At 33.2% G+C, this 27,457-nt stretch overlaps 2 protein-coding genes across 2 annotated transcripts; both read left to right on the top strand.

Annotated features, from left to right (window-relative positions):
• The first annotated feature begins 1,579 nt into the window (after positions 1-1,579).
• LOC120138670 (uncharacterized acetyltransferase At3g50280-like) lies at positions 1,580-3,213 on the top strand. The gene is made up of 2 exons (XM_039154092.1): positions 1,580-3,082; positions 3,177-3,213. Exon 1 carries the CDS (start codon positions 1,620-1,622, stop codon positions 3,018-3,020), a length of 1,401 nt encoding a protein of 466 aa, XP_039010023.1. The 5' UTR covers positions 1,580-1,619; the 3' UTR covers positions 3,021-3,082; positions 3,177-3,213.
• Positions 3,214-10,127: 6,914 nt separating this feature from the next.
• On the top strand, positions 10,128-11,613 carry LOC120138669 (uncharacterized acetyltransferase At3g50280-like). The gene has a single exon (XM_039154091.1). The coding sequence runs from the start codon at positions 10,162-10,164 to the stop codon at positions 11,578-11,580; it is 1,419 nt and encodes a 472-aa protein (XP_039010022.1). The 5' UTR covers positions 10,128-10,161; the 3' UTR covers positions 11,581-11,613.
• The last annotated feature ends 15,844 nt before the right edge of the window (positions 11,614-27,457 follow it).

Here is a 27,457-nt window from a genome sequence, read left to right on the forward strand (position 1 = left end):
CTCTTGGACATAGTGATTAATTAATTAAAATCCATTTTAATATCTCAGAACCAGTGAATCAAAGCAAGTGAAATGCTTCATGGGTTGGTCTTGAACTGTCACACACGTGGCATCCGTCAACCACGAGTCTTATAATACAAAAATTTTATTTATGTAATCTGGTAACGAGTAAATTACACTAATAGAAATAAATTAATTCCGGCATGTGACAAATAAAAAATGGGTTAATGAACCGACCTTTTTGTAAGTACAAGGGATTAGTACTATAAAACAATGGATAATAATTAAAGACCAAACTAAATCTGACGAGACAGTTCAAGATTAGCTAAAACAGTTGAGATTCTTCGCCGACTTTGCTTGGGATTAGGGATGACAACCAATTCAACATTTTAAACTTTTATTTAGTGGGATTCTTAATTTTTCTTTTAATGAAAAGAAATTGATTTGCCACGAATATGGAACCTATTTGAAATTTGTGGATATATAGCTTATGGAATATATTTTTTAAAAAGTTAGTGGAGTAATGAGCATGATTGTAAATATTAGGATAGACAAATCGATTAAAATAAATTTAATTCACTTGTTTTGATTAAATCAGTTTTATTAGATTAATTATTATAATAGTGAGATTTATTAATGTAGTACACTTGGATTATAATTAGTGGCGGGATATGCATTTGGATTCAAATGCATATGTGACAAGGAACTATTGAATCGAGTCAAGTCGAATTTTGATTTATCTAAATTTGATTTGAGTATATTTCTTTTATTTGATTCAATCCGAGTTTAGAAAAGGTTCATTCGACTTGAAATTAGACTCAATTTTTAAGGTAAAATTATGGACCTAATTTGATATAATTATATATATAAATTGCACGAACTAAGCGATCATAATAATTAAAAAATTTGTTGTTATCCTTTGATATCTCAACTTCAAGCACCACATACGCCAGAGGTTTAGACGTTAATTGTCAAATGATTGAGTCTTTAAATATATATTATATTATATTTACCTCATATTTATCAAAAAAATATTATATACATAAATTTCATTTTTATTAGGTGAAATAGAAACTTAATCAGGAAAAAATATAATGAAAGAGGCATTATAGTAATTGTCTTATAAATATATAATGATCAATTGTATTATTATTCTCATGTCAAAATGAATAGAATACTTTTATCCTAAACTCGAAGCAAACTTGATCTTTTTATTCAAAAAAAATCTGACACAACAAAAATGGTCTTATCCTTAAGAAAATTGACAATAAAAGTTAATTATTAAGAATATTAAACCAAAAATTATATATGATAAAAAATATAAATTATTTTATTTTTATACAATTATAAAAATATAGGAAATTATAGTCATAATATTCTTATTTAAAATGTTTATTGCAATTAATTGAGATTTGACTTGAAAGCTCAAGTTGCTTGCCAACTCACCTTATAAAATATTCTTTTGTTCTCCTGTCAAATTAAAAAAATAAATAAAATAATCCATGACTCAAATCTGCCGTATTCATGCACCCAAAAACCCTATATATAGCCGCCTCAAATCCCAAATCCAAAAGCAGTGAAGTGAAAGAGATAACAAAACCCAGAAATTTCGAACAAAAATGCCTTCATCTCCTTTGATTCTGGTCTCAAAAACCATGACTTTTCCAGACCAAAAATCAAACCTTGGAGACCTCAAGCTTTCAATCTCAGATCTCCCCATGTTGTCTTGCCATTACATCCAGAAAGGTTGTCTCTTCACTCGCCCTTCCATCCCCACCAACTCACTCGTTTCTCTCCTCAAACAATCCCTCTCCAAAACGTTGTCGTTTTTCCCTCCTCTCGCCGGCCGTCTTCACACCGACGAAAAGGGTTACATTTACATAACATGCAACGATGATGGAGTCGAGTTCCACCATGCCCAATGCACCTCCCGGTTCATCCGTGACGTCATTGGGCCGGTTCATGTCCCGGAGTTGGTGAAGGAGTTTTTCACCTTTGATAAGACGGTTAGTTATCAGGGACATTACAAGCCCATCATGGCCGTCAAAGTCACCGAGCTGGCCGATGGAGTCTTCATCGGATGCTCGGTTAACCATGCGGTGACTGACGGGACGTCGTTCTGGAATTTCTTCAACACTTTCGCAGAAATTTGCAGAAAAACTAGTAACAACAATAATGAGATTATTGAGAAAATCTCAAGGCGACCGGATTTTTCACGTGACTCGGTTTTGATTTCATCGGCGATTTTGAAAGTCCCCAAAGGTGGCCCCAAAGTTACGTTCAACGAAAACGAGCCGTTAAAGGAGAGGATTTTCAGTTTCAGCAGAGAAGCCATTTTGGAACTCAAAGCCAAAGTTAACAACAGCAACGTTAATGGAGATTTTAACGCCGTTGAAATCATGGGGAAGCTAAGTAACGATAAGTTCCATACTGAAATGGTTCCGGTTTCAAAAACGGCGGAGATTTCATCGTTTCAGTCACTTTCAGCTCTTCTCTGGCGGGCGGCAACGCGTGCTAGGAGGCTTTCGGCTTCCAAAACGACGACGTTTAGAATGGCAGTGAATTGTCGTCACAGGCTGAACCCAAAGATGGATCCTTTATACTTCGGAAACGCAATTCAAAGCATCCCGACGTGTGCATCGGCCGGTGACGTCACATCGCGAAGCATACGTTGGTGTGCTGAGCAGTTGAATGCAAGCGTAAAAGCTCACGACGACGAAACGGTGCGTCGTTTTATTCATAACTGGGAGATGGATCCACGGTGTTTTCCGTTAGGAAACTTTGACGGCGCGTCGATGACGATGGGGAGTTCTCCGAGATTCCCAATGTTCGACAACGATTTCGGTTGGGGACGGCCGTTGGCGGTTAGGAGCGGCGGAGCCAACAAATTCGACGGGAAGATCTCGGCTTTTCCGGGGCGGGAAGGGAACGGTAGCGTTGATTTGGAGGTGGTTTTGGCGCCAGAAACGATGGCCGGAATTGAGTCGGATCACGAGTTCATGCAATATGTTACTGTTTAAAACGGACGGTGTAGATGTATTTTCATTTTATCACGTGTTCTATTTTAAGCTGTTGGATGAGTGATCCTAAGCGAAGGTTGGCCCCAGGATCTTGGTTTGGATGGGTTGTTTCGTAACGGGTATCATCTTGTTATCTAATATATGTGACATACTAATTATTAGTAAATTAAATAATAATCTTGGATTTAAGTATTGTTTTCATGATTTTAAGTTCTAATTTATCAGACGTGTGTGTGTGCGCGCGCTTTTTTACATCCTTCTTTATTCGATAATCACATTAATTTTTAACTATATTTAAAATTAAATTAAACTTTTAAATAAAATAAAACTCTTTTAATGTAATTCTCTTTATCCATAAAACTAAAGCTCATTTTATTATTTAAGAAATTTTTAAATAGGATTAGAATATAAGATTTTAAATTTTTGCATCTTAAAATGGGTTAGAATATAAGATTATGTACAGTTAATATCAAATAAATTTAATCCTAATTCAATTCAGATTAAACTATATCACTAAAATTTAAAAGATCATCAAATTCATACCAAATAGATAAATTTCTGTTAGCATATCGTATCACATTAAAATTCTACTAATAACACTCTAATAAGACAAAACACCTATAGAACAAATGAACAATCGATTTGTATAGAACTATGTTGTGGTACCATTGTACTACTAAATGGACTTCCTTAAATGGTTAATAAGAATGAATATATGATTCGAATTTGACATATTTTTAATATGATTCAATATTATAAGTTTAGTCTTAAAAAGGAAAATCAGATTCAAGCATGATTGAGGTTTTTTGAAGGATCATATCAAATTTAAATTTAGGTTGAAAAAAATATGATACGACTCGAGATAATAGTATAATCATATTTCATATATTCAAGAATTATTGTAATAATACTGACATTTTAATATTGTTTAATTATGTCCCAAATTTTCTAATAAAAATGATATATATATATATATATATATATATAATTATGTTAGGTCAAGTCAGATGTGAGTTTTTATCTTAAAAATTAGATCGAGTTTTGAATGGAATAGAGTCTCTCTAAACATGTATTGAGTTAAGTGCAATAAAAAATATATATTATTTAGATTTGATTTGAATATGCCAAAAAACAGACCTGATACAACTCATAACCATCTTAATTACAACGGCCGCTAGATGGATGATCGAGACTCTCTTTTTACTGACTTTTAATTTCAATATCTCCGATTAATTTATGATTTTAGGGATTAAATTTTTTTAGTTAGCTTTGTGTGTATTATCCAAATAAGTAAGAGTCTGCGACTACAAAACTAGAGTATCCACAAAAAATAAGGACAGCATAAAAAATACCCCATTTTACACAAAATTGACTATTTATACAATCCAATCTATCAATATCCTTACACCTAAGTTTAATTTAGCCAATGTCCCTACCCTAATAATATTTAAAATTTCCTCCTTGCCTTTATATAAACCCTTGAATAGCTTGCTGCTTTTCTCCTCCCATGTACAATAGATATATACGTTCCAAGCTAACTTAAGGATATAGGTAAGAAAAGATTTACCTTTAAGGTATCGAACAACTCATTTCACTTTCTTCTCCTAACACAACACCCTTTTGGATAGATTACACAGTCTGTGGACCGTCTCTCAAATGCTTTTTGAGAGATTGCATTCAAAGAAAAGATGATCTCTGCTGTTCAGCTCATTGTCACAAATGACACATTGTCCATCCACCTCCAAACCCATATGCAATAACCTATCCTTTGTAGGAAGTCTCCCTAAGATAGCCGTCCAGCAAATAATAGCATGCTTTGGAATGTAGAGAAGATGTCATAGAATCTTATGTCATGGTACTTTTCCACCATTACTTGGAATAGAGGACCATATCTAATTAATCTTTACCAACCTTAGATCAACTACTGCAAAAAGAGGTCGAGCTTCCCTCCTTGTTTTTTTAGAATCCAACTAGCGTTTATATTACTTTCCACTTGTCAAAAATTAACACATCTAAAGACATAAGAATTGATCCATGCACCCAAAGTGAACCCTCCCCAACTGAAATATTTCTAATAAGCATACAAGCCTTATTCCATGTGAGTATATCCTTCAAAATCAAGACCACCTTTTGTTTTCAAGGTGCAAATATACTTCCAAGCGGCCCTTCCACTCATGACAACTGAATTACAACCCTTACAAAAGAATCTAGCACAAAGCTACTTAATTCGTCTAATAATAGCTTAAGGCAAAATCGATTCCTTACACCAGTAATTAACAATGCTAAATAAGACAGCTCTAATAAACTATAATCTGCCAGCATAATTAAGATGTCTATTTGTCCACTGACCTAATCTAGATTTAATCCTCTCAATAATAACCATATAATTAATCTCACTCAATTTCCTTATTACATTAGGAACACCAAGATATCGAACAAGAAGCCTACCAAGTGTGAATCTAGAAATTTTTTGAATGGCCTCCCTTTGACTAGCTTCAATCTTCAAGACAAACAACTCACTTTCTGCAACATTGAGTCCACGATCAAACCACCTATAAAAATGATTAAGAACACAATAAAATCCGATAATAGAGTCAAAGGATTCTTTACAAAAAGATCAGAAGATCATCGCCAAGTACAAATTGGTCAAGCTACCTAGGATGAAATCCAGACACACCCTTTACAGCAACTAAATCCAGGAGTTTGGAGAAAACATTCATGAGAAAAACAAATAGATAGGAGGATCCCTTATGCCTTAAGCTCCATTGAAAAATCCCACTAAGCTCTCATTCAGAGAAATAGAATTCACATATTATATGTTCTATGTTAGTATTAAATAAAACTCAAGTACATTTAAATAATAGTATTCGAATTCAAATTATCTTATAAAACCACGACTTGTTTCATTATTAGAACCACACATTAATTTAATAATTACAAATAATTTTTATTTTAACATTTTAAAATTGCCATGAAGAGAAACATTTAAAATTTCTTACATGAACCTTAACTAAAAATTCCAGCAGATACCTGAATGTACCCAGATTTATTGTTCACCGACCAGGGTTGTTATTGAACTGTATTGCCATTAGGTTCACTGCAACAACACTCGCTTACATGCACTGAAACAATAAATTTAACAAAAAAAACCAATTAATTAAAAGAATATAATTCTCCATGGTCTGTATATATATTGAACTGTCATACATGTGGCAAATTATCAGGTCATTTTTGTTTGTAATCAGAATTTAACTAATCTTTAAAATAATATTTCATCTAAGTCAAACAATTAAGTAAGCTACAAACATGCAATTGAACACAAATTAAACAATTATTAAAAAAATTATAATAAAAATATTAAATAATAATCTCAGACGCCGACAAATCAGAAATGTCGGTTTTTAGAGATTCTTTCCTAACTTAACAACCGACTTTCAACGGTATATCAAATAATAATTAGAGTACAAGATATCGTTATTATTAATTTTTTTATTAAAATCAAAGAGACAGTTAATTCAAAACAACTGAGATTCTTAGTGTTTTTGCATGGAAATATTTCTATTTTGCAGTGGAATCTTGAGAAAGTTATTGAGATTGGGTAGAGCTTTATTTTAAGCCAAATTATTTATTTTTTTAATTCAAAAATAAAAGATTCAAATCAATTCTTTTTTTGAAAAATAAAATATATACACACTTGACATTTAATAAAATATTAATGGATTAATTTTAACTAGTGAGAAGAATAATCGGCTCTCTTTTATATTCCGATTGGATGAGTTAGTTTTAAATCGAATTAATCTTAATCTAATTAATTTTAATTTTAAAGTTTTATATTATTTTAAATCTGAGCCAATATAATTTTAATTTTAAGTTATTCTAATGTCAAACTGACTGTACTGAGGCTCATAAACTTATTTCCTCTGTTGGCTCCCATTCTAGTCCAATTGCCCTCGTTCGCACCATCTCTCTAAAAGATGGTGAATCTTGTTCTAATTCGCTGTGAAGCAAATTTTAATTAAATTTAGTTTACTATATTTTTATAATTAAATTATAATTAATTAAATTAATAGTTTAGTTTAAAATTTATATAAGAAATGAACTCATCAAGTGACATCGTGGTTAAAGAGAGTGTTGTTATTCTTAGAGGTTTTGGGTTATAGCAACTATGACGGTAGAATGTGTGTGTTGTCAATAGTTAATTTAAACTCTGAACAAATACGATCTTGTAACCACCTAAGACTAAAAAAAATTGATATAAGATATTATAGAAAGCATATATCAAAGAAATCTGTAAACAAAAGGACAAATAAAAAAGAGATTTGGCGTGTGGATTGGATGGATGGGGGAGAGCATGCAAATCTCGCAGTTGTGGGCTTTTCTTAGGTATAAATCCAAGATTTTCAATGGCTTTGATGGATTCCTGAGATATGAAGTAAAAATATCATCCCTTTACGATATCTAAATTATTTTTGTTTGTTAAAACAAGGACTTAATTAAAAAAATAGAAAGACGAGTATTATAACAATCATCCCTTTAATATATATATATATATATATATATATATATATGAGATTGGAGCCTATTACACTATGTAAAACTATTTTAGTTTTACATAGATTTAAGACCATTGAACGAGTGAAAACATACGGTTGAGATTAACAATAAAAATGAAAATATATTCACTAGAAAGAAAGAAAAAGGAGTTCATCTCAACTATCTATTTACACTCATCAACCATCCATTCATCCATATATATATACTATTATCTCGTGTCAGAGATTTTCACCCTAAATTTAAATTCGACATAATCTCACTTTTTTTTTACAAAATCAGACTCAATGCCGTCAAGCTAAATCAAACTAAAACCTATCAAATTTAGATTAAATTATCATTCCTATCCTTATTCTCAACTTTTAAATTAGTGCTATATTCCTCAACTAGCTAAGCTTACTTAAAATTCCAGAATTCTTTCATTACCCCTAGCATTTCCCACTTGCTTAATTAACATCAAACTTGTACAGTCAATTATTAATCTATTCTCGTGTCAGAGATTTTCACCCTAAATTTAAATTCGACATAATCTCACTTTTTTTTTACAAAATCAGACTCAATGCCGTCAAGCTAAATCAAACTAAAACCTATCAAATTTAGATTAAATTATCATTCCTATCCTTATTCTCAAACTTTTAAAATTAGTGCTATATTCCTCAACTAGCTAAAGCTTACTTAAAATTCCAGAATTCTTTCATTACCCACTAGCATTTCCCACTTGCTTAAATTAACATCAAACTTGTACAGTCAAATTAATTAATTAATTAATTAGCTTAAATTAACAACAACTTGAACATTAAACAAAAGAAGGTAAAGATAATGGAGATTTTTGAGAATTGCATTGCTATCACATCATCAATATATTTGAAATTAATATACAGCCAAAATTTAAATGATTATGTAATAAATATTATGATATATGAAAATAGATTTATAAATTCTTTAATAAATATTGAGTTGAACTTATTTAAGTAGCCCTAATGGTAAAGAGGAATGTTGTTTTTCCGTGAGGTTTTAGGTTCGAATAATTGCATCCACAAAATTTATGTATTGTTAATTGATTAAGAAAATTATAAACATATACTATCTTGTAACCACCTATTAAAAAATATTAATTCATAACTTATTTTAAAATTACAATTATTTTTATAACTATAATCAAAATTAATCATTATAATAGAGAAATAAAATTACAATAATAATCATAATCAATAGATTTATGGGTAAAGTATACAAATGGTCCCCCGATTATATGATATTATTTTATTGAGTCCCCTGACTATTAAAAGTTAGAAAATGATAAAAATTAACAGTTGTCTGAGCTGAACGTTAACATGTTGGCTGAGATATGATAGTCGTTTCAGATTATGAGATTATATTTTATCGTATATCAGTCAGCAGGTTAACGTCCAGCTCTGGCTATCGTTAAATTTTTAATGAAAAATGATGACTTTGGAACATAACGAATGATCGAGTGACCATTTTGTAACTTTTAATAGTCGATAATTTCAATAAAGCAACTCCCAATAATCGAGGTACTATTTTTTAACTTAAATAGTCGGAGGACTCAACAAAGCATTATTCTATAATCAGATGACTATTTGTATACTTTATCCTAGATTTATTAACCACATTAATAATCAATAATTGTAATGTTAAAAGAGTGAATTGATAATCGTAATATATTCAACCCTATATTAGAATATGTTACATGTATTTTAAAAGAATCTCATGCTTGTCAATAATATCTAGAATAAATGGTTAAAAACTATCAGTTGACTCATTCCCTTTCTCTTAAGTTATGAATTCAATATCAATTAGGAACAAAATTCTCATTTCCTTCTCTTATATAAGAATTGTTTATAAAAAAATCTCACACCTATTGTAACCCCCTTGGCTTTTGTTTAAATATAAAAACTAATTATTGAGCTTATAAGAGAAATGATCTCGTGTGTACGATATTTAGGCTTAAAACTATTTTTATCAAAATAAACTTTCTTAAAAGTTGAGTATTCAATTATTTTTATATTTATTTTCTGTTTTCAAAAGAAGTATTTTTTTTTAATTTTGAGAGAAGTATTTTTTCGTAAATATTCTTAAAGATGATATTTAATGTACGTTTCAAAAAATAATATTTTTTGAACTATTAATACATATGAAGCGGAGAAGGTGAAATTTGCTTCTAACAAGTATTAGATCTATAATTTAAGAGAGGAAAGATATCAATTAAAAGCTTTTAATTATTTGTTTTAAAGATTATTGACAAACAAATCTAATATTTAATCTTAATAATGATATAAATAATTAATTAAAAAACAAAATAATAAACGATTGTTGTGTAAGAAGAAGAGAAGAGAAGATAAAGTTGATGTCACATGAGAGTTGTGAAATAGAATAAAGCCAAAGAGGCATTACTTTAATTTAATAAAATAAGATTATAGGCAATCACTTTCTTGAAATGCATGCAACCCCTCATCCCTATAAATATTCTTCCATTTGCCTTCACTTTTCCCTCGCTCTCTCTTCTCCCCAATCAAGATACTTTCTTTGAAGAAAGAGAGTTCATCTCAATTCCCCTCCCAAAAAAACCATGCCTTCGTCTTCTTCTCCTTCAGCCATGTCTGTTAATTTGGTTTCAAAAACCATGGTTTTCCCAGACCAAAAATCAAGCCTTGGAGACCTTAAGCTTTCTGTTTCGGATCTCCCAATGTTGTCATGTCATTACATCCAAAAAGGTTGTCTCTTTAATCGCCCTTCCATTCCCACCAATTCACTCGTTTCTCTCCTCAAACAGTCCCTCTCCAAGACGCTGTCTTTCTTCCCTCCCCTCGCCGGCCGTCTTTACACCGACGAAAAAGGTTACATTTACATCACCTGCAACGATGCCGGCGTTGAATTCCAGCATGCAATGTGTACAACTTCGTTCATTCGTGATGTCATTGGTCCACTCCATGTTCCGCAGTTCGTGAAGGGATTCTTCTGTTTCGACAAGACGGTGAGTTACAATGGCCATTTTAAACCAATCATGGCCGTCCAAGTCACGGAGCTCGGAGACGGTATCTTCATCGGTTGTTCGGTTAACCACGCGGTGACTGACGGTACGTCGTTCTGGAACTTCTTCAACAATTTCGCTGAAATTTGCAGAATAATCAGTGACGATAGTAACATGAGCATCGAAAGAATCGCGAGGCAACCGGATTTTTCGCGGGAATCGGTGTTGATTTCACCGGCGATTCTACAAGCCCCTGAAGGCGGGCCCAAAGTTACGTTTAACGAAAACGAACCATTATCGGAGAGAATTTTCAGTTTCAACAGAGAAGCCATTTTGGAACTCAAAGCCAAAGTTAACAACAGCGTCGTTAATGGCGACTTTAACGCCGTTGAAATTCTCGGGAAACAAAGAAACGACAAGCACTACACTGAAACGGCTCTTGTTTCGAAAACGGCGGAGATTTCATCGTTCCAGTCACTCTCGGCTCTTCTCTGGCGAGCGGTGACGCGTGCTAGGAAGCTGCCGGCTTCCAAAACGACGACGTTTAGAATGGCGGTGAATTGCCGTCACAGGTTGAACCCGAAGCTGGACCCATTGTATTTCGGGAACGCGATTCAAAGCATTCCAACGTACGCATCAGCTGGTGACGTCACGTCACGTGATCTGCGCTGGTGCGCGCAGCAGTTGAACGTGAGCGTGAGGGCCCACGACGATGAAACGGTGCGCCGTTTTGTCCGTAACTGGGAGAAGGATCCGCGGTGTTTCCCTTTGGGGAACTTCGACGGCGCGTCCATGACGATGGGGAGTTCGCCGCGGTTCCCGATGTACGATAACGATTTTGGGTGGGGGCGACCGTTGGCGGTCAGGAGCGGCGGCGCTAACAAATTTGACGGCAAGATATCGGCTTTTCCGGGGCGGGAAGGCAATGGAAGCGTAGATCTGGAAGTTGTTTTGCCGCCTGAAACTATGGCCGCCATTGAATACGATGTTGAATTCATGCAATATGTGGTGAATTAATGGTTTCTTTTTTGGGTATTTTTAATTAATTTTTGTTTGAATAGCCTTCTGTTTTGAAGTTTGAATCAGTAAATTTAAACTATTTCTGTTTCATAAATTTGTCGATAAACTTCGCAGAGAAGTTGCAGTGACAGATAATGTTGAAATATTGGTGAAATGATGCTTTTGGTCCTTCTATATGATTAAAATTCTAGATCCAGTCCTTATATAACTTACTAACTATTTCGGTTCAAAATATTAACTGTGGATTTTATCTTAATGACCAGGGATCAAATAATAAATGGAGAAGAAGAAAAAAAAAACAAAACAATACAAGAATGATATATATTTTATACAGGGGAGGGCCGGAGGGGGAAAGATTTGTTCAAGATTAAAATAAAAAATTTATGTCAATTAAAATTTAATTTTAATAAAAATATTTTATTATATCGCTCAAAATAAGAAAATAATAAATTAAATGGAAAAGTTATACGTTTTACGTATCAACTATCATTTTTATTTTACTTTAGTCATCTAACTATTTTTTTTTCAAAATTATATCTAAAATTATGTTTTGATTTCATTATGATCACCTTATTAAAAAATAACATAATTATTGATGTGACATTTAAAAAAAATAATGATTACGTGATATTATCTTACAGTGACACATCACTGTTAAAATTTTAATAATAGATGAAAAAAATAAAATAAAAATATAACATTAAATATGATTTTAAAATAAAATAATGCACTAATAAAAATAAAATAAAAATAATAATCGAGATATTAAATGCCTTAAATAAGGATTACTAGATGATTGAGTTATATATATCAAAAGTGAAGAAAAGATTTCAAAATTTTAATGATAATAATCCCTAGTTGTGTTCATTGAATCTTAATTCCCAAATCCCAAATTAAAGTTGTTGCATTCATTCATAAAATGGCTTGAAAAATGGAAGCTTGCAATGAAGTCGGCATTTTTGTACCAACAAGTGTCTCATCAAAAGGCACATGACATAATGATTTGATTTAGGCCCACTCGTAATGGCTAACCACCACAAATATTACCAATAATTTCCAAAAAGAATCTTCACTTTATGACACAAACCATTGCCACGTGTGTTATGGACCAAATTGGGTCCTTTGTGATAAGTTTGAATTAATAGAGTTGGGCAACACTTTTGGGCTCAATTGGATGTCCATAATAATCTTTATCTAAAATAATTATAAAACTCTAAAATCTAAACTCCTAAATCCTAAATAAGATATTTATTATTAAAATAATTAATTTTATAAATATTAACGTTTACATTATATATGTAGAGATTATTCTTCATCTGTAATATATATAATTTTTTTTTACTTTATTATTAATGATGATACAAATAAATAAAATAATAATTAATATTTGATTTTAATAAAAATAGGATTAGTAGTTAGTTTTGAAAACTATTAAGGGTGTAGTATTTAAGTATGTAATTAGACTTTTTTTCTTCTTCTTTAGAGTTTGTGTAGTTCTCTATATATCATATCAGAAATGACCATCCAGCTCGGTTGGTAGAGCACAAGGTTCTTAACCTTGAGGTCGTGGGATTGAGTCTCACGGAGGGCATTTCATAATTCGGAGGTCTCTTACAGAAGCTGCTCTCAACCTGGTGTTGGGGGTAGCCTACTATCTTACCTCTCCCTTACCCCAGGAAAAAGGGACAGTCATTCTATATATCATATCAATTTTATTTTAAATTTTGTTTAGTTAACGACAATATCAATTTTGATATTGATCGTTGACTTTCGGTTCTTTTTTCTTTCGGTCGCGATCGTATTTCGTGTGGGCATCGGAATTGGGCTTCGACTGGAGTTGATTGGGTTAGAGTCGCCACCGACCACTTTAAAACGAATTTAGGTGGGTCGGATACTATCTTACCTAATCTGCGTTGTACCAGAAACATGTCGAGTTCGAGAGTCGGTTACGGTCAAGGAAGGATTAGCACCCTTGAACCACCCTTTCGATACCAATTAATTTGTCAGTTGCCTTTAATTGCGAATATTAAAAATTTAAATTTAAATTTATAAATCCGATTCAAATTACTTACCCTTTGATCAGTTGGAATTACGACTGAAAGAATATGTTAAATAAAAATGTTAGATGATAAATAAAAATATCGAGTAAAAATTAACTAAATAGTAAGGAGAAAATAAAATAAATAAAATATAAAAGAAATGAAAAAGGCTAAGGTTTGAAATTAAAAAATGTTAGGAAGAAAAAATAAAAATTAAAAAAGTAAATAAATAAATAAATAAAAGGGCCAAAATGAATTAAATTGGACTTTGTGGACTAAAATTGATACTAAAAAATGAACTGCAAAAAAATAAAATTAGAGGGTTAATTCACAAAGTATAAACAGAGACCAAATTGAAAGAAATAAAAACATAACTCCAGAACTACAAATGAGAAACTCTTAAATGACTTGTGTCCTAATTAACCCAAAAATTATATGAAACCAAATAAAACCCTTGATTTTCACGTGAATTCATTTGGCCTTTTGTTATTTCTCTTCATTTTCAGACACCAAATTCTTATCATGAACTTTTGATGGAAATGACGTAAAGCAAAGCAAAAAAAAACTTAGATCACAGCCATACATTCTCACTAAAAAGCTGAAACATTTTATGAATTGAAACAGCAGCATTGAAGCAGTAAATATAAAAAACAATCCTCCTCAATACAAGCACTCGGTATCAAAGGGCATTATAGGCATTTGTCTGTGAGGGGAGATTAGAGAATTACCCAATTATGAAGCAAATAGACAAAGTAATCAATCATCTCCGCTGAGGACCCGAACTCTTTTCGACCAAGCCGTATAGGACCCGACTTGGGTAAGTCCGACTTGTCCTCAAGAATTTCGTCCTCTACGGACTTTTCCAGCTTCTATATTTTGGTTGCATTATCGGTTTCTTCGCCATTTTCTTCTCTCGCGCGCTTGGATTTGGAGTCACCGTTGGCGTCGGCCTTGGCATTGGAGTTTTGGTCGGATGAATTGATGGTTTCAAGATCCATGTCTTCAATTGGTGGGTTGGGCTCCGACGATGGCTCTTTCTCTGCCATTGAAGAATGCTAAAATCTTCAACCCTAAAAGGTTTGGAGGCAATGAAGCATTTTTTTGGTTTTCCATGGGATTTTGAAGCACCCCTCCTTCCGCGAGAGTGAGAGAGAGCCGAGCCCACCCTCCCCTTTTATAATGTGTGCAAGGACTATAAATGGAGAAGAATTAATGGAATCTAGAGTGAAGCGGGAAAAATGGAAGCATTTTTAGTTAGTGGGGTAATGGTATAGTTGTGATACGTTGGGTTAAACATGGTTGTTGGGTATTGATTGAGTGAGTGAGGTAATGGTGGGGTAGTATATAGGGCCTATAAAAAAATAATAATAATACAATAAAATATTTTTATAGATCCGAACAAAAATGGGTGTCTACACTTTCTTATTTACTTTTTTAATAAAAATAATTATGCTTTTATGGTACGATTTTTTCCTCTTTTTTCTCAATTGTTTGGTTGTCTTTTTTCTTTTATGTTTTCTCATTGTTGAATTTGACGGCGTCATGACTCATCAAGATAACACTTATTTGTAATCATGTTGATATTCTTTACTTTGGACTTTCCGATTGAATTTAGATACGCGGTTTTACATTTCATTGATAGTTTCTCACGATGTTCGGTTATGATTTATGGTTATCGGTGGTCATTGAGCAATTTAATCTCCTTTTATGGTTCATTTGCCGATGTAGCCATATTTGTTTGTATTTATTTTTCATTCGAGTCTTTTGGTTGGGTTTTAATATCTTCAATGTTTGGCCCTTATATGTTCTAAAGTGACTAGTTTCTTGTGTCAATATTATAATAAAATGTTCAAATTATGTATTTAGTTTAGGATGATAGTTGTAAACCCTTATTATAAATTTTCGTTTTTCAATAAGACTGTCAAATTAAAAATAATAATAAAACTATCAAGGGCATATAAGTCATTTTTAATAGTATGACATGACCACAATGTTAGTACATGCTTAGAATTTTTCTTAATTTATTGTACGCACATACCATGCAGGTACAATAGTTATTGAAGCCCAAATCTTTTAGGAAGAACAACATCTCTTTTTACCACTGAGTGTCTCAATGGATTTAATAGTATATACATGTATAATCATATTTTGGTGTATCGTTTGGGATTTATTGTTATTTTTCAAATATTATATATAATATAAATTTACTTCAATTCCACGCTTAAAATATATCTAAACAAAAATATAAATCTTAAAATTATAAATTAAATTCAATAACTTAATTATATGATTATATTATATTTTTAATTCTAAAAAAATAAAATAGTTAAGATAATAAATTTTAAAAATAATTTAAAAAGTTAAAATATCGTATCAATTGATATGGATTGGAATGAGACGACATTGATCGAAACATATTGAGTCGTACCTTAATTTATTTTTATTAGGGTGATCATAAGTTATTATTTGTTTTAAAGATTTCCAACCATTTGAAAATGAAAGCTCACACTACAGCAAAACCGATATATAACGGCGTTTTTAGCGGCGTTTGGAGAGAAAACGCCACAAAAGTTAAACATATAGCAGCGTTTACAATCGTAGCGCCACAAATTGATACTTTAGCGGCGTTTGTTGTAAAAACGCTGCAATATATTTGACATTTAGCGGCGTTTTTACAAAAAAAAATGAAATAAGGTGGTTTAATGCGGCGTTTGTTAAAAAACGCCGCAATAGAGTGGTAAATTAGCGGCGTTTATACCACAAACGCCGCAATAGTTTAACATATAGTGGCGTTTTAGCTAAAACGCAGTAATAGATCGTAAATTAGCGGCGTTTATACCACAAACGCCGTAATAGATTACACATATAGTGGCATTTATTCTTAAAACACCGTAATAGTGATAATAAATAGTGGTGTTTTTAAATAAATGCCGCAATAGTGTTAATCAATAGTGGCGTTTTTAGAAAAACGCCGCAATAGTTTTAATCAATAGTGGCGTTTTTTAACAAACACCACAATAGTGTAATCAATAGTGGCCTTTTTTTTGTATAAACGCCGCAAAATGTTAAATATATAGTCCTCTTTTCCTCCTACCCGAACCCTAAAATCAATTAAACTCTTCTTCCCTCAAAGCTTCTTCTCTGGAACAACAATAGCTCTCAAACAATTCCTACCGACGTCGTCGTTTGTATATCCCGGCGACCAAATCGGGCCTCTCACCGACGAACTATAACACAACTGCACGGTTTAATCCCTCTGATCATTAATGATCTTTTTCATTTTTTTGGTCTTCTGAAAATAGAGAAAACCCAAAAAGCTAACGTATTTGAGAAAAAGAGAGCAAGTGTTGCCTTGAGTAAGAGAAATTATCGTCGAAGGAATGTCTAAGTGGTGTATTTGCTCTGATGATGGATCAAATTATCGTTGGGAGGATATCAGTCCGGTCTCGCCATCGAAACTGGATGATGACCCGAAAGGAACTCCTATTGCTCCATACCCTTCCATGGCCGATCTTCTTATTGAAGGTAATAATCTATGCATCTTTCAGCCGCTATAATTTGTTTTTCTACGCTCAATCAAATTTCATAGATTGTATGCATATAGGATCTTCGAAGCTTATTGAGAATGATGATAGGGGAGTGGATAAATACCCGATGTTTAGAACTGAATTTGGTAACTCTGTGGCGTTAAAAGAATCTTCAATTGCAAAAGCAGTATCTATCCTCAATGAAGATGAAGTTGCCTCTACTGTTACTCCAAGTAAACATTTATATCATCTATTTAAATTTATTTTAATTTTTATTTAGTTCGCAAGCCACCTACAATCAAGTTTCATACTGTAGGTGAAAGGTCGTTATCTGTTTCAAGTGAAGCACTGAAGCGCGCAAGGACTCTTCTTGGTGAACCGGAGGTAGGAGATTTATTTGGTGAAATGGATGAAGAGTTGGTTTACACGGAGGAAAAACTTAACGATACGTCGTCAAACAAGGAAGACAGCTTTCCTACGTCCTTTCCCCACAAATGAGCACAACTAAATTCTACTGAACAATATGGTGAAGTTTGTTTATGCATAACTTTAATGTTTCTAACTTGTAATGTATTTTGTTGCAAAGTATTTTTATGCATAACTTATGTCTTAATTAAAATGTATGGTTGTTGTTAATATGTAAAATCAACTAATGTTTCTCCATATAATGTTTATACATATATCAGTCAATTTAGTTGATGTACATTAGAAATGAAATATGTAAAATCAACTAATATTATCTAAATAAAAGGTAATTAGCGGCATTTGTATCCAGAAACGCCGCTATAGGTACGTACTTTAGTGGTATTTTTATACAAACGCCACTATAGAATCATACGTTAGTGGCATTTTTATACAAACGCCGCTATATACTAGTATTTTAGTGGCATTTTTATACAAACGCCGCTATATACTCATACTTTAGTGGCGTTTTAAATCTAAGCGCTGCTATAAACTCGTACTTTAGTGGCGTTTTGAATGAAAACGCCGCTAAAGACTCGTAATTTAGTAGCGTTTTTATATAAACGCCGCTATAGACTAGTACTTTAGTGGCGTTTTTATACAACGCTGCTATAAACTCGTACCCTTAGTGGCTTTTTTAGATAAACGTCGCAATAGATATAATATTTTGTGGCGTTTTTTAAGATAAACACCGCAATAGATATAATATTTTGCGGCGTTTTTACTATAGGCTAGGGCAGTAACGACTCAGTAGAATTGTCAATTAGCGGTGTTTGGGTTACAAACGCCGTAAAGTATTATAAAAACCCCAAAATCAAATTTCTTGCCCGAGCCCTAATTTCTTTCTCACCATCGTTCAGCCAAGCGTTCTGAATCCCCTTTCAGTGTCATTTCAGTAACTCCGCCTTGCCCTCCATCATCGGTTCATTATCTTTCTTCCGTAGCCACAAACAACCAGAGACCCAGAGCCACCCAAACCATCGCCATTACATTTACACCAGGTACTCTTTAAATCTCTTCTTTGCACCGAAATAAAAATGGGTATTGATTTACCATCTTATGTTTAGGATTTCTCATGCTTTTATGTAATGAAATTTTGAGTTTAAATATGCAATGTTTGGTTCTCCGTTACGGACGTATGGTCCCCATTTATTGTTTTGAATGTATGTTTGAGTATAAACATTTTGACCGATTGTTTCTGGAGATAAATGAATGGACAACCGATTGTTTGAATGATTTTAATTTGTTTCATGATGCCGTTTGGTAGTCAGGAAAGAAATATGTCCATTTTGAGGGTCGATGCTAGGAAATTAGAATTGATTGGACTGTGTTGCATTTAGAATTTTATTTTTCTTAAGTATAACACTATTTAAATATTATTATTATTTGAAACATTCATCGATTCCACGAAACAACTCGATGCAAGCCGAGCCAACCACGTATAACAGTGTATTCATTGTTGACCTCCTTTCGATTTTGGTCACCACATCTTCTGTAGTTAGGTCCTTCACTTGAGAAGTAGTAAGAGAATGTAATCGTTATCACATTTTTGTTTTGTGTACTATATTGGTATACCTTGGTTTTCCTCCAAACTTTAGCGTTTAGGTAGTTCATTTTACAGGGCTGAACTCGTTTAGTTGCCTGCACTGACTGCACTCTGTTAATTTCTTACAATGTTTGATTCATTTTCGAAAACAAACATCATCAAGATAGTATTGTCTCAACTCTCCCCGTAATATATTAATTTACTCATCTTAATTCTACTTAATCTAATAATTTACTCATTTTGGGTAGAAATTAAGACAGCCGCTGCCTCTACCTATTTTTTTGACCTTAGAACACGAAAAGAATAAATAAATAAACATAAGTGGCTGTCATATTTGGTAGTTCGATCCAAGGACTATAAATTGAGCAGAAAAGAACTATAAATTTAAAAATTGAGCTTGCATTTGTGCTAAAAACCAATATACATATAAACGCTACCATAAGAAACTTCCATTGCTCTTACTCACCTTCCGATGAGGAAAAATAATAAGGTTTAGCATTTTGTTTACCAAACAAAATTGTTGCTAAGTGTGTTGAAGGATTCTAGTATGCAAGGAATTCTGTATTTTTTTTATATATGTATTTTGTTCTCCGTATTTCTTGTTTTTCCCAATATTCTGCATCGAATCAGTTGAGTAACCTACAAGCTTTTTTGCAGATAACGGGTGGACTTCCCCTTGTCAATCTCATACTTGTTGAGTGGTTCAAAGTCAATAAAGTCGTAGATAAAAGTGCACTGCATCCAAAGTCTGAAGTTCAGGTATTGTTATGCATCCAAAGTTAACATGAAGTTCACTTTTTAGCTTACTGATTTCATCAAAGTAATATCTTTTTATGATAATGTCACCAACATAAACGGTAAGGATAACATTGTTACCTTTTGATGAAACCTTCTAGAACAATGTGTGATCTAATAGCACTGACCGTATCCGTAGTTAATTACACCTTTGTTAGACCTTTCAAACCATGTACGAAAAGACTGTTTTAGGTCATACAATGACTTATGTTTTAGGTAAATTCCATTTGACCGGATAACTCTGCAAACTATGACTTATTGGCTAGCTAAATTCAAATAGGTTATGAAAGAATTGATCTATTCCAGTAATTGCTATATAATGAATATGAAGCATATACACCTTTGGACTATTGGGTTGGGTGACATTATATTAATAGGATTACGAACCTGTAAATATTAAATAACTGAAGAGAAAGCATAACATGTGAAACCTAACATAAAATAAATGGCATGAACTCAAAAGCCCACATGTAATTATGAACTGAACTTTCCTATTGTTACGAAACAATTTAGTTTATTTCTCGCCAGAGATTATTCATTTTTTCATTTAACCAGTTCCTTTTTAAATGTTATGAACCTAAATTTAAGAAATTTTGGTTTTCATTTAAAGGTTAAAATTAGTTCTTTATTTCTTTATTCATTTATCATTTAACCAGTTCTTTAGTTATTTATTCATTTTTCATCATGTTATCAAGGTTAAAATTAGTTCTTTAATTTTCAATCTCTGAGAATTTTATGTACCCTTTCTGCATAAGTTCAATATATATAAAAGTTACTGGGGAATTGGAGTATAGTGTATAATATTGGCATGTGAAGTAGTAGATTATGTAGCCGCATGAAATGATCGAGCATGAAATGTTAGGAGCAAAAGAGTATTGTTATCAGCTTAAAAAAATGTTTATCAATTTAAAAGTTCTATAATTTAGGAGTCATTAGTTATATACTATGTTTAAGTATTATGGACTATATCTGATAGTTTAATGCTTCTGTTTAGGTTCTAAAGTTATTTATAATATTAGCAATTAACATTTGAATTTGAAACTCCAGAAATACGAAATGGATAAGAGTTGGATGGATTTCTCAATGGTAAGCGTCGAATATCGAAATGGGGTCAAAAAATTTCTAAATTTAGCTTTTCTGAATGCAAGCCAAGAGAATATGATTCTTTGCCCTTGTAAGAACAGTGTTAACATTAACTGGCACATTCGTGAAGTTGTGTACGAGCAGCATCTAGTTATTTTTTGGATTTGTTCGGGGGTATAGAAAATGGATCTTTCATGGAGAGTTTGTATCAGATAGATATGCTTCCACGAGTTATTCGACTTATCCCGCTCCTTCTCACCATCCAACTTTTAGAGAAGATGACATGGAAGGGATGTTACGAGATGCATTTAATATGCACACTCATCAGCCGTATGTTACATAAAATTATTGTCAGAATGATGTTAATGATTTCATTGAGATGGGAAGAATTAGAAGTGTTGAAGAGCCAAATGGAGAAGCGGTAAAGTTTTACAAGTTGCTGAATGAAATGAATGAACAACTTTATGAGGGATCAAAGTTTTCAAAGTTTTCTTTCTGCATTCGTCTTTTCCACTTAAAATGCCTGGGAGGGTGGATTGGTAACTCCTTTACGCAATTATTGGAGTTACTATGAGAAGTGTTTCCTTTTGCAAAAATCCCTCAATCATGCAAATATATGAAGAAAATGATAAAAGATTTGGGTCTTGGATATGACAAAATTCATAGTTGTCCGAATGATTGTATGTTATATTGGGGTGATCGAAAAAATGAGGACTCTTGTCATGTATGTGGAAAATCTCGATGGATGATTAGGGAGGCAGAAAATATTACTGAGGATGAAGCTCAAGCACAATCAAGAAAGAAACCGATTAAGATTCTACGATATTTTCCTCTCATACCCAGGCTACAAAGATTGTTTATGTCCTCCAAGACTGCTGAGTCTATGAGGTGGCAACATGATGGCAGAACCGATGATGGATTATTACGGCATCCAGCAGATTCTTTAGCTTGGAAGTCATTTGACAACAAGTATCCAAGTTTTGCGAGAGATCCTCGAAATGTCAGGCTCGGTCTTGCAACTGATGGGTTTAATCCATTTAAAATCATGAGTACTTCGTATAGTACTTGGCCTGTTGTACTTGTTCCATACAATTTTCCTCCTTGGATTTGCATGAAACAATCATCTTTCATCTTATCCATGATAATCCCTGGCGAGAAAGGCCCCAAAAATGATATTGATATTTACATGCAGCCACTAATTACAGAGTTGAAACAGTTATGGGAAGGGGTCGAAATGTACGATGTGTTGACGAATAAGAACTTTAATTTACGCGCGACTTTATTATGAACAATTAATGATTTTCACGCGTATGTAAATTTATCGGGTTGGAGTACCAAAGGTCGTTACGCTTGTCATTGTTGTGCTGTAGAAACATGTTCGAAGTGGTTGGTTAATGGAAAGAAGTTCTCTTATATGGGACATCGTAGGTGGTTACCTGATAATCATAGATTTAGAAGTCAAAAGAATATGTTTGATGGTGATGAAGAGTTTCGAAATGCTCCTAACCAAACAACCGGCTCTCAAATATTCAGAATGTTGAAAAATATCAATTTTACTTATGGAAAGATGAATCAACCAAGTAGTGCACAATCAAAGAAAAAGGCAAAGAAAGTCAATGAAGAGGTTGAAGTTGACGAACAAACTGATGATGAGTCTGATGAAGAGGATGATCCAAACGAGGTAGACTTGTGGAAAAAGATGAGTATATTTTTCGAGTTGTCTTACTGGAAAAAGCAGATTTTGAGACATAATCTTGATGTAATGCATATTGAAAAGAATGTTTGTGAGAATATTATCGGGACCATTCTGAATGATGGCAGAAAATCTAAAGATAATCTTAAGAGTCGACTTGACTTAGTGGACATGGGAATTAGACATGATCTTCATCCGTAATTACGTCCAAATGGAAGAAATTTCTTGCCGCATTCTATTTTTTCTCTTTCGAAGAAAGAAAAAGAGGTGTTTTGCACGGTGTTGAATGATATAAAAGTCCTTGATGGGTATGCATCAAACATTTCTCAATGTGTCAGTGTTAAAGATCGAAGACTTTATGGTTTAAAGTCACATGATTATCACATATTAATGCAAGATTTACTGCCAGTGGCTGTTCGTGGTTGCATGTCAAGTAAGGTGACATCTTGTATCATTGAAATTTCTAATATAATGAAAGCCATATATGGGAAAGTTCTAATGGTTGAAGAACTTGATAAACTACAAGATCGGGTCGTATTGACTTTATGCAACTTGGAGAAGATATTTCCACCTTCATTCTTCACAATTATGGTGCATCTGCTAATTCATCTTTCTCATGAAGCAAGAGTTGGTGGTTCAGTTTTCTATTGATGGATGTACCCTATAGAGAGGTGTTATTTGAATATCACGTTTCAAATTACTACTAATTATACCTCTCACTCAAATGTATTTACGTAGTATGTTATTTTGTGTATAGGTTCTTGGGCAAGTTGAAGTCTTATTGTCGTAATAAGCGTTATCCGGAAGGATCAATTGCTGAAGGGTATTTGGTAGATGAATGTATGACATTTTGCTCTAGATATTTGGAAGATGTTGAAACAAGATGGAATAGACCAAATCGAAATGATGTGTTAAGTACTGATGACTTACCTCAACATTATTTCTTTGGAAGTTATGGTCAACCATTAGGGAAAGTTGAAATTGCACATTTAGATGACACGTCTTGGGTACAAGCACACCGATATGTTCTTTTCCATCATGATTCAATAGATCTCTTTCGCACGTAAGTCTTTCGGACCCAATCCTAATGAAATCTCTTTATCTTTTATATTTATCAATTTTTAATGACATAATATTCTTTATAGTGAGTTTAAAGAAGTATTGAGATCTCGAGCACGCTCCCGAAGATTAAATCAGCGAGAGCTACATAAGTTATTCACAGAAACTTTTCATGAATGGTTAGGCCAGACGGTAAGCAACTAAATCTTACGGAACACTTATAAATTATATACGTCTTGCTTTTTATATCTACGTCAATGTAAATTAATTCACCATTCATGTGTAATAGGTTTGGAGTGGGAGAGAAGTTAGTGAAGAAGTTAAATGGCTTTCTCAAGGCCCGAGTAGAATAGTTAAAATATATAATGCCTTCCTCATTAATGGGTTCAGGTTCCACACGAAATCTCGTGAAAGATTAAGAAGGACACAAAATTGTGAAGTCGTAGTTACTTTGTCAACTACAAGTTATGCTACTGTAAGGGACAATAATTCGCATAAGGGAGAGGTCGATTATTATGGAAATCTTACGGACATTATTGAGTTAGATTATTATGGAAAACGAAAGGTTGTGTTGTTTCGGTGTGACTGGGTTGATGTAAATAGATGTATAAAAAGAGATAAATTCGGGTTTACAATGGTGAATTTCTCTCGATTAATTCACACGGGTCAACGTTTGATGGATGAACCATATGTATTTTCTTCTCAAGTGAAACAAGTATTTTATTGTCATGATCCAATGGATGATGGTTGGTATGTTGTGCTTTGAAATACTCCCAGAGACTTAATAGACATTGGGGAAGGAAGTAGAGATGACATTGAAACAAGATCAGAAAGTTTACCTCTACTACCACAAAACTTAGATGAAACTATCAGTAATACAACACAATTTCAATGGGTTCGGGAGGATGTTGATGAAGATATTTATGACAACTGGCATTATATAAAACTTTTTTACGATTTTATATCTTCATTTATTTATTTATAATGTTATAACCTTTAACATGTTATCTTTCAATATATTCATTAATTAATTCATTTTTTATTACTCATGTTTGTTTATTATAGATATCATGCCGAGGAGAAAAATAAATAATTTACGGATTGTTCGAGCTTCTGAAGACCATGAAGAAAGAAATAACGAGGAATCGAATGCACCTGAGTCTTTCGAAGTTCCGGAAACTGTTGAAGAATACGTAGAAATTCAAAGTATTCTTCGAAATATTATTTACTACTTTGTTCATTTTCAAAACTAGCATTTAATAATTTCTTATATAGTTGAAAATGCTGGAACGCGCAAGACTCGATGACGTACAACTTTGAAGGAATTATACCAACTTCCTCCTGGGCATCGTGTCAAAGTTTCTAGAAACGATGCCGGTCAACCTATTGGCCCAGAATCACGTCTTCTAGCAGGTTACTTAGGCATAGTTGGACGTAATGCGAATCTGTTACCGATCAATTACGAGTCATGGAGCGAAATGCCTAATAGTAACAAAAATCAAGCGTTGGATTTTGTTAAGGTAATAATGTCATTATAATACATACTCTATAGAAATTCAATACTAATTTATACTTACGGTGCACACTTATATGTTGTATAGGAGAAATTTTTTTAAAGGTCTTTGACGATTATGTGAAGCAAACGTTAGGGAAGAGATGGAGGGATCACAAGAACTCCTTCAAGAAGAAATACTTCAAGAATGATCTCAGCCTTGAAGAGAAGTTGCAAACAGTCCCACCAAGAATGCTCAGGTACCAATGGGAAGATGCAGTCTGATTTTGGAGTTCACAAAAATGACAGGTATGATGTATTTTTCATAAATAATTGTAACGAATTGTAAATCATCATTAAAACTGGTTGTTTGACATTGTAGACCCGAGAGCATATTGGTGTTTCTAGCAGGCAACAACAAAAGTTTACACACACGGCTGGATCGAATTGCTTGTATAGCTCATGAGGAGGTATTATAGATTATTGAAATAGTTTTTTTGTATTCCATGTACATACTAACTCATAGTAATTATATTATGGTACATTGTAGGAAAATACATCCGGTTCTAAAGTTGGTCGAATCCAACTCTTTGACATGACACATACGAAGAAGGATGGCACTCCTATGACTGCTGACGCTGCAGAAATTATGGTACATTTTTTGGGTAGATGTTTTAAATTTACCTGACTTTATTTATATTTGTACCATGACATTTTTTATTTTAATTAATTATTCACCTTATTAGGAAAAATTGAGGGAGAAAAAGACAGAGTATCATGTTACTGCTTCGAGTCAAGGTATTGTTAATGATGATGACATTGAAAACCAAGCTATTAATGACGTTTTGGGTCCTGAAAGATATGGTCGGGTGCGGTGTCAAGGATCATTCGTTACTCCCACCAAATATTTTGGATCCAGTTCATCACAGTACATGTCATCACAGTCTCATTCTTCCCACCAAGAAGTTTGTCGTTTAAAAGAAAAGTTGGCTGAGATGGATCAATAAATGGCTAACTTGAAAGCGGAAAATGAACCAAGGGAAGTAGAGAGAGCAGCAGCAGAAGCAACCAGAGCAGCAGCGGAAGCAGAGAAAGAAGCTGCGACAGCACAGAGAGAAGCAGCAGCAGCACAGAGAGAAGCATCATATCAGTAGAGATATGAAGAATTTGAAAAATGACTCAATGATATGATGCTGATGATTCAGAAAACGCAACCTCAGAATTCATCATCGTAGTCTCATTTATGTTATGAGCATTCTACTGAACCTTCTGTAACTGAACTTATATTACGTTAATGAAAACTTTTATTTATTATATTGGATTTGATGTTGTTTCTTATGAATATAGAGTTTGAAATTATTATTGTTTTGTTTGTTGGATAATGGAGAAATGACCATCCAGCTCAGTTGGTAGAGCACAAGGTTCTTAACCTTGAGGTCGTGGGATCAAGTCCCACGGAGGGCATTTCATAATTCGGAGGTCTCTTACGGAAGCTGCTCTCAACCTGGTGTTGGGGGTAGCCTACTATCTTACCTTCCCCTTACCCTATACATATGGGAAAAAGGGACAGCCATTTTTTTGTTGGATAATGGAACAGGTTGAAAAAATAGTTTTGGGGTAATCAAGCATAATTTTTAGGATTGTTAAATTCTGTGTTATTTAGCGGCGTTTGTAAAAAAATCGCCGCAATATACCATACATTTAGTGGCGTTTTATCCTAGAAACGCTGCTATATACAGACCTGTACCAGCATTTTTAGCAGAAACGCCGTAAAACATCAACACCTACTGCGGCGTTTTAACAAAAAACACCGCTAAACATCATAACATATTGCGGCGTTTGTCTGAGAAACGCTGCTAAATATTAACACCTATTACGGCGTTTTTATGACAAACGCCGCTAAATATCAACACCTTTTGCGGCGTTTTTATAAAAAAAACCACTAAATATCAACACCTATAGCGGCGTTTGTTGAAAAACGCTGCTAAATATCAACACCTATTGCGGCGTTTTTATGACAAACGCCGCTAAATATCAACACCTATTGCAGCGTTTTTATAACAAACGCCACTAAATATCAACACCTATTGCGACGTTTTTCACACAAACGCCGCTAAATATCAATACCTATTGCGGCGTTTTTTTTGTGAAAAAACGCCGCAAACTTTAGCGACACTA

Source organism: Hibiscus syriacus, unplaced genomic scaffold (genome assembly GCF_006381635.1).
Source record: "Hibiscus syriacus cultivar Baekdansim isolate YM2019G1 unplaced genomic scaffold, ASM638163v2 tig00110704_pilon, whole genome shotgun sequence".
NCBI classification, from domain to species: Eukaryota; Viridiplantae; Streptophyta; class Magnoliopsida; order Malvales; family Malvaceae; genus Hibiscus; species Hibiscus syriacus.

Coding starts and splice junctions, on each gene's coding strand:
- LOC120138670 (XM_039154092.1), top strand. CDS start 1,620: ATGCCTTCATCTCCTTTGATTCTGGTCTCAAAAACCATGACTTTTCCA.
- LOC120138669 (XM_039154091.1), top strand. CDS start 10,162: ATGCCTTCGTCTTCTTCTCCTTCAGCCATGTCTGTTAATTTGGTTTCA.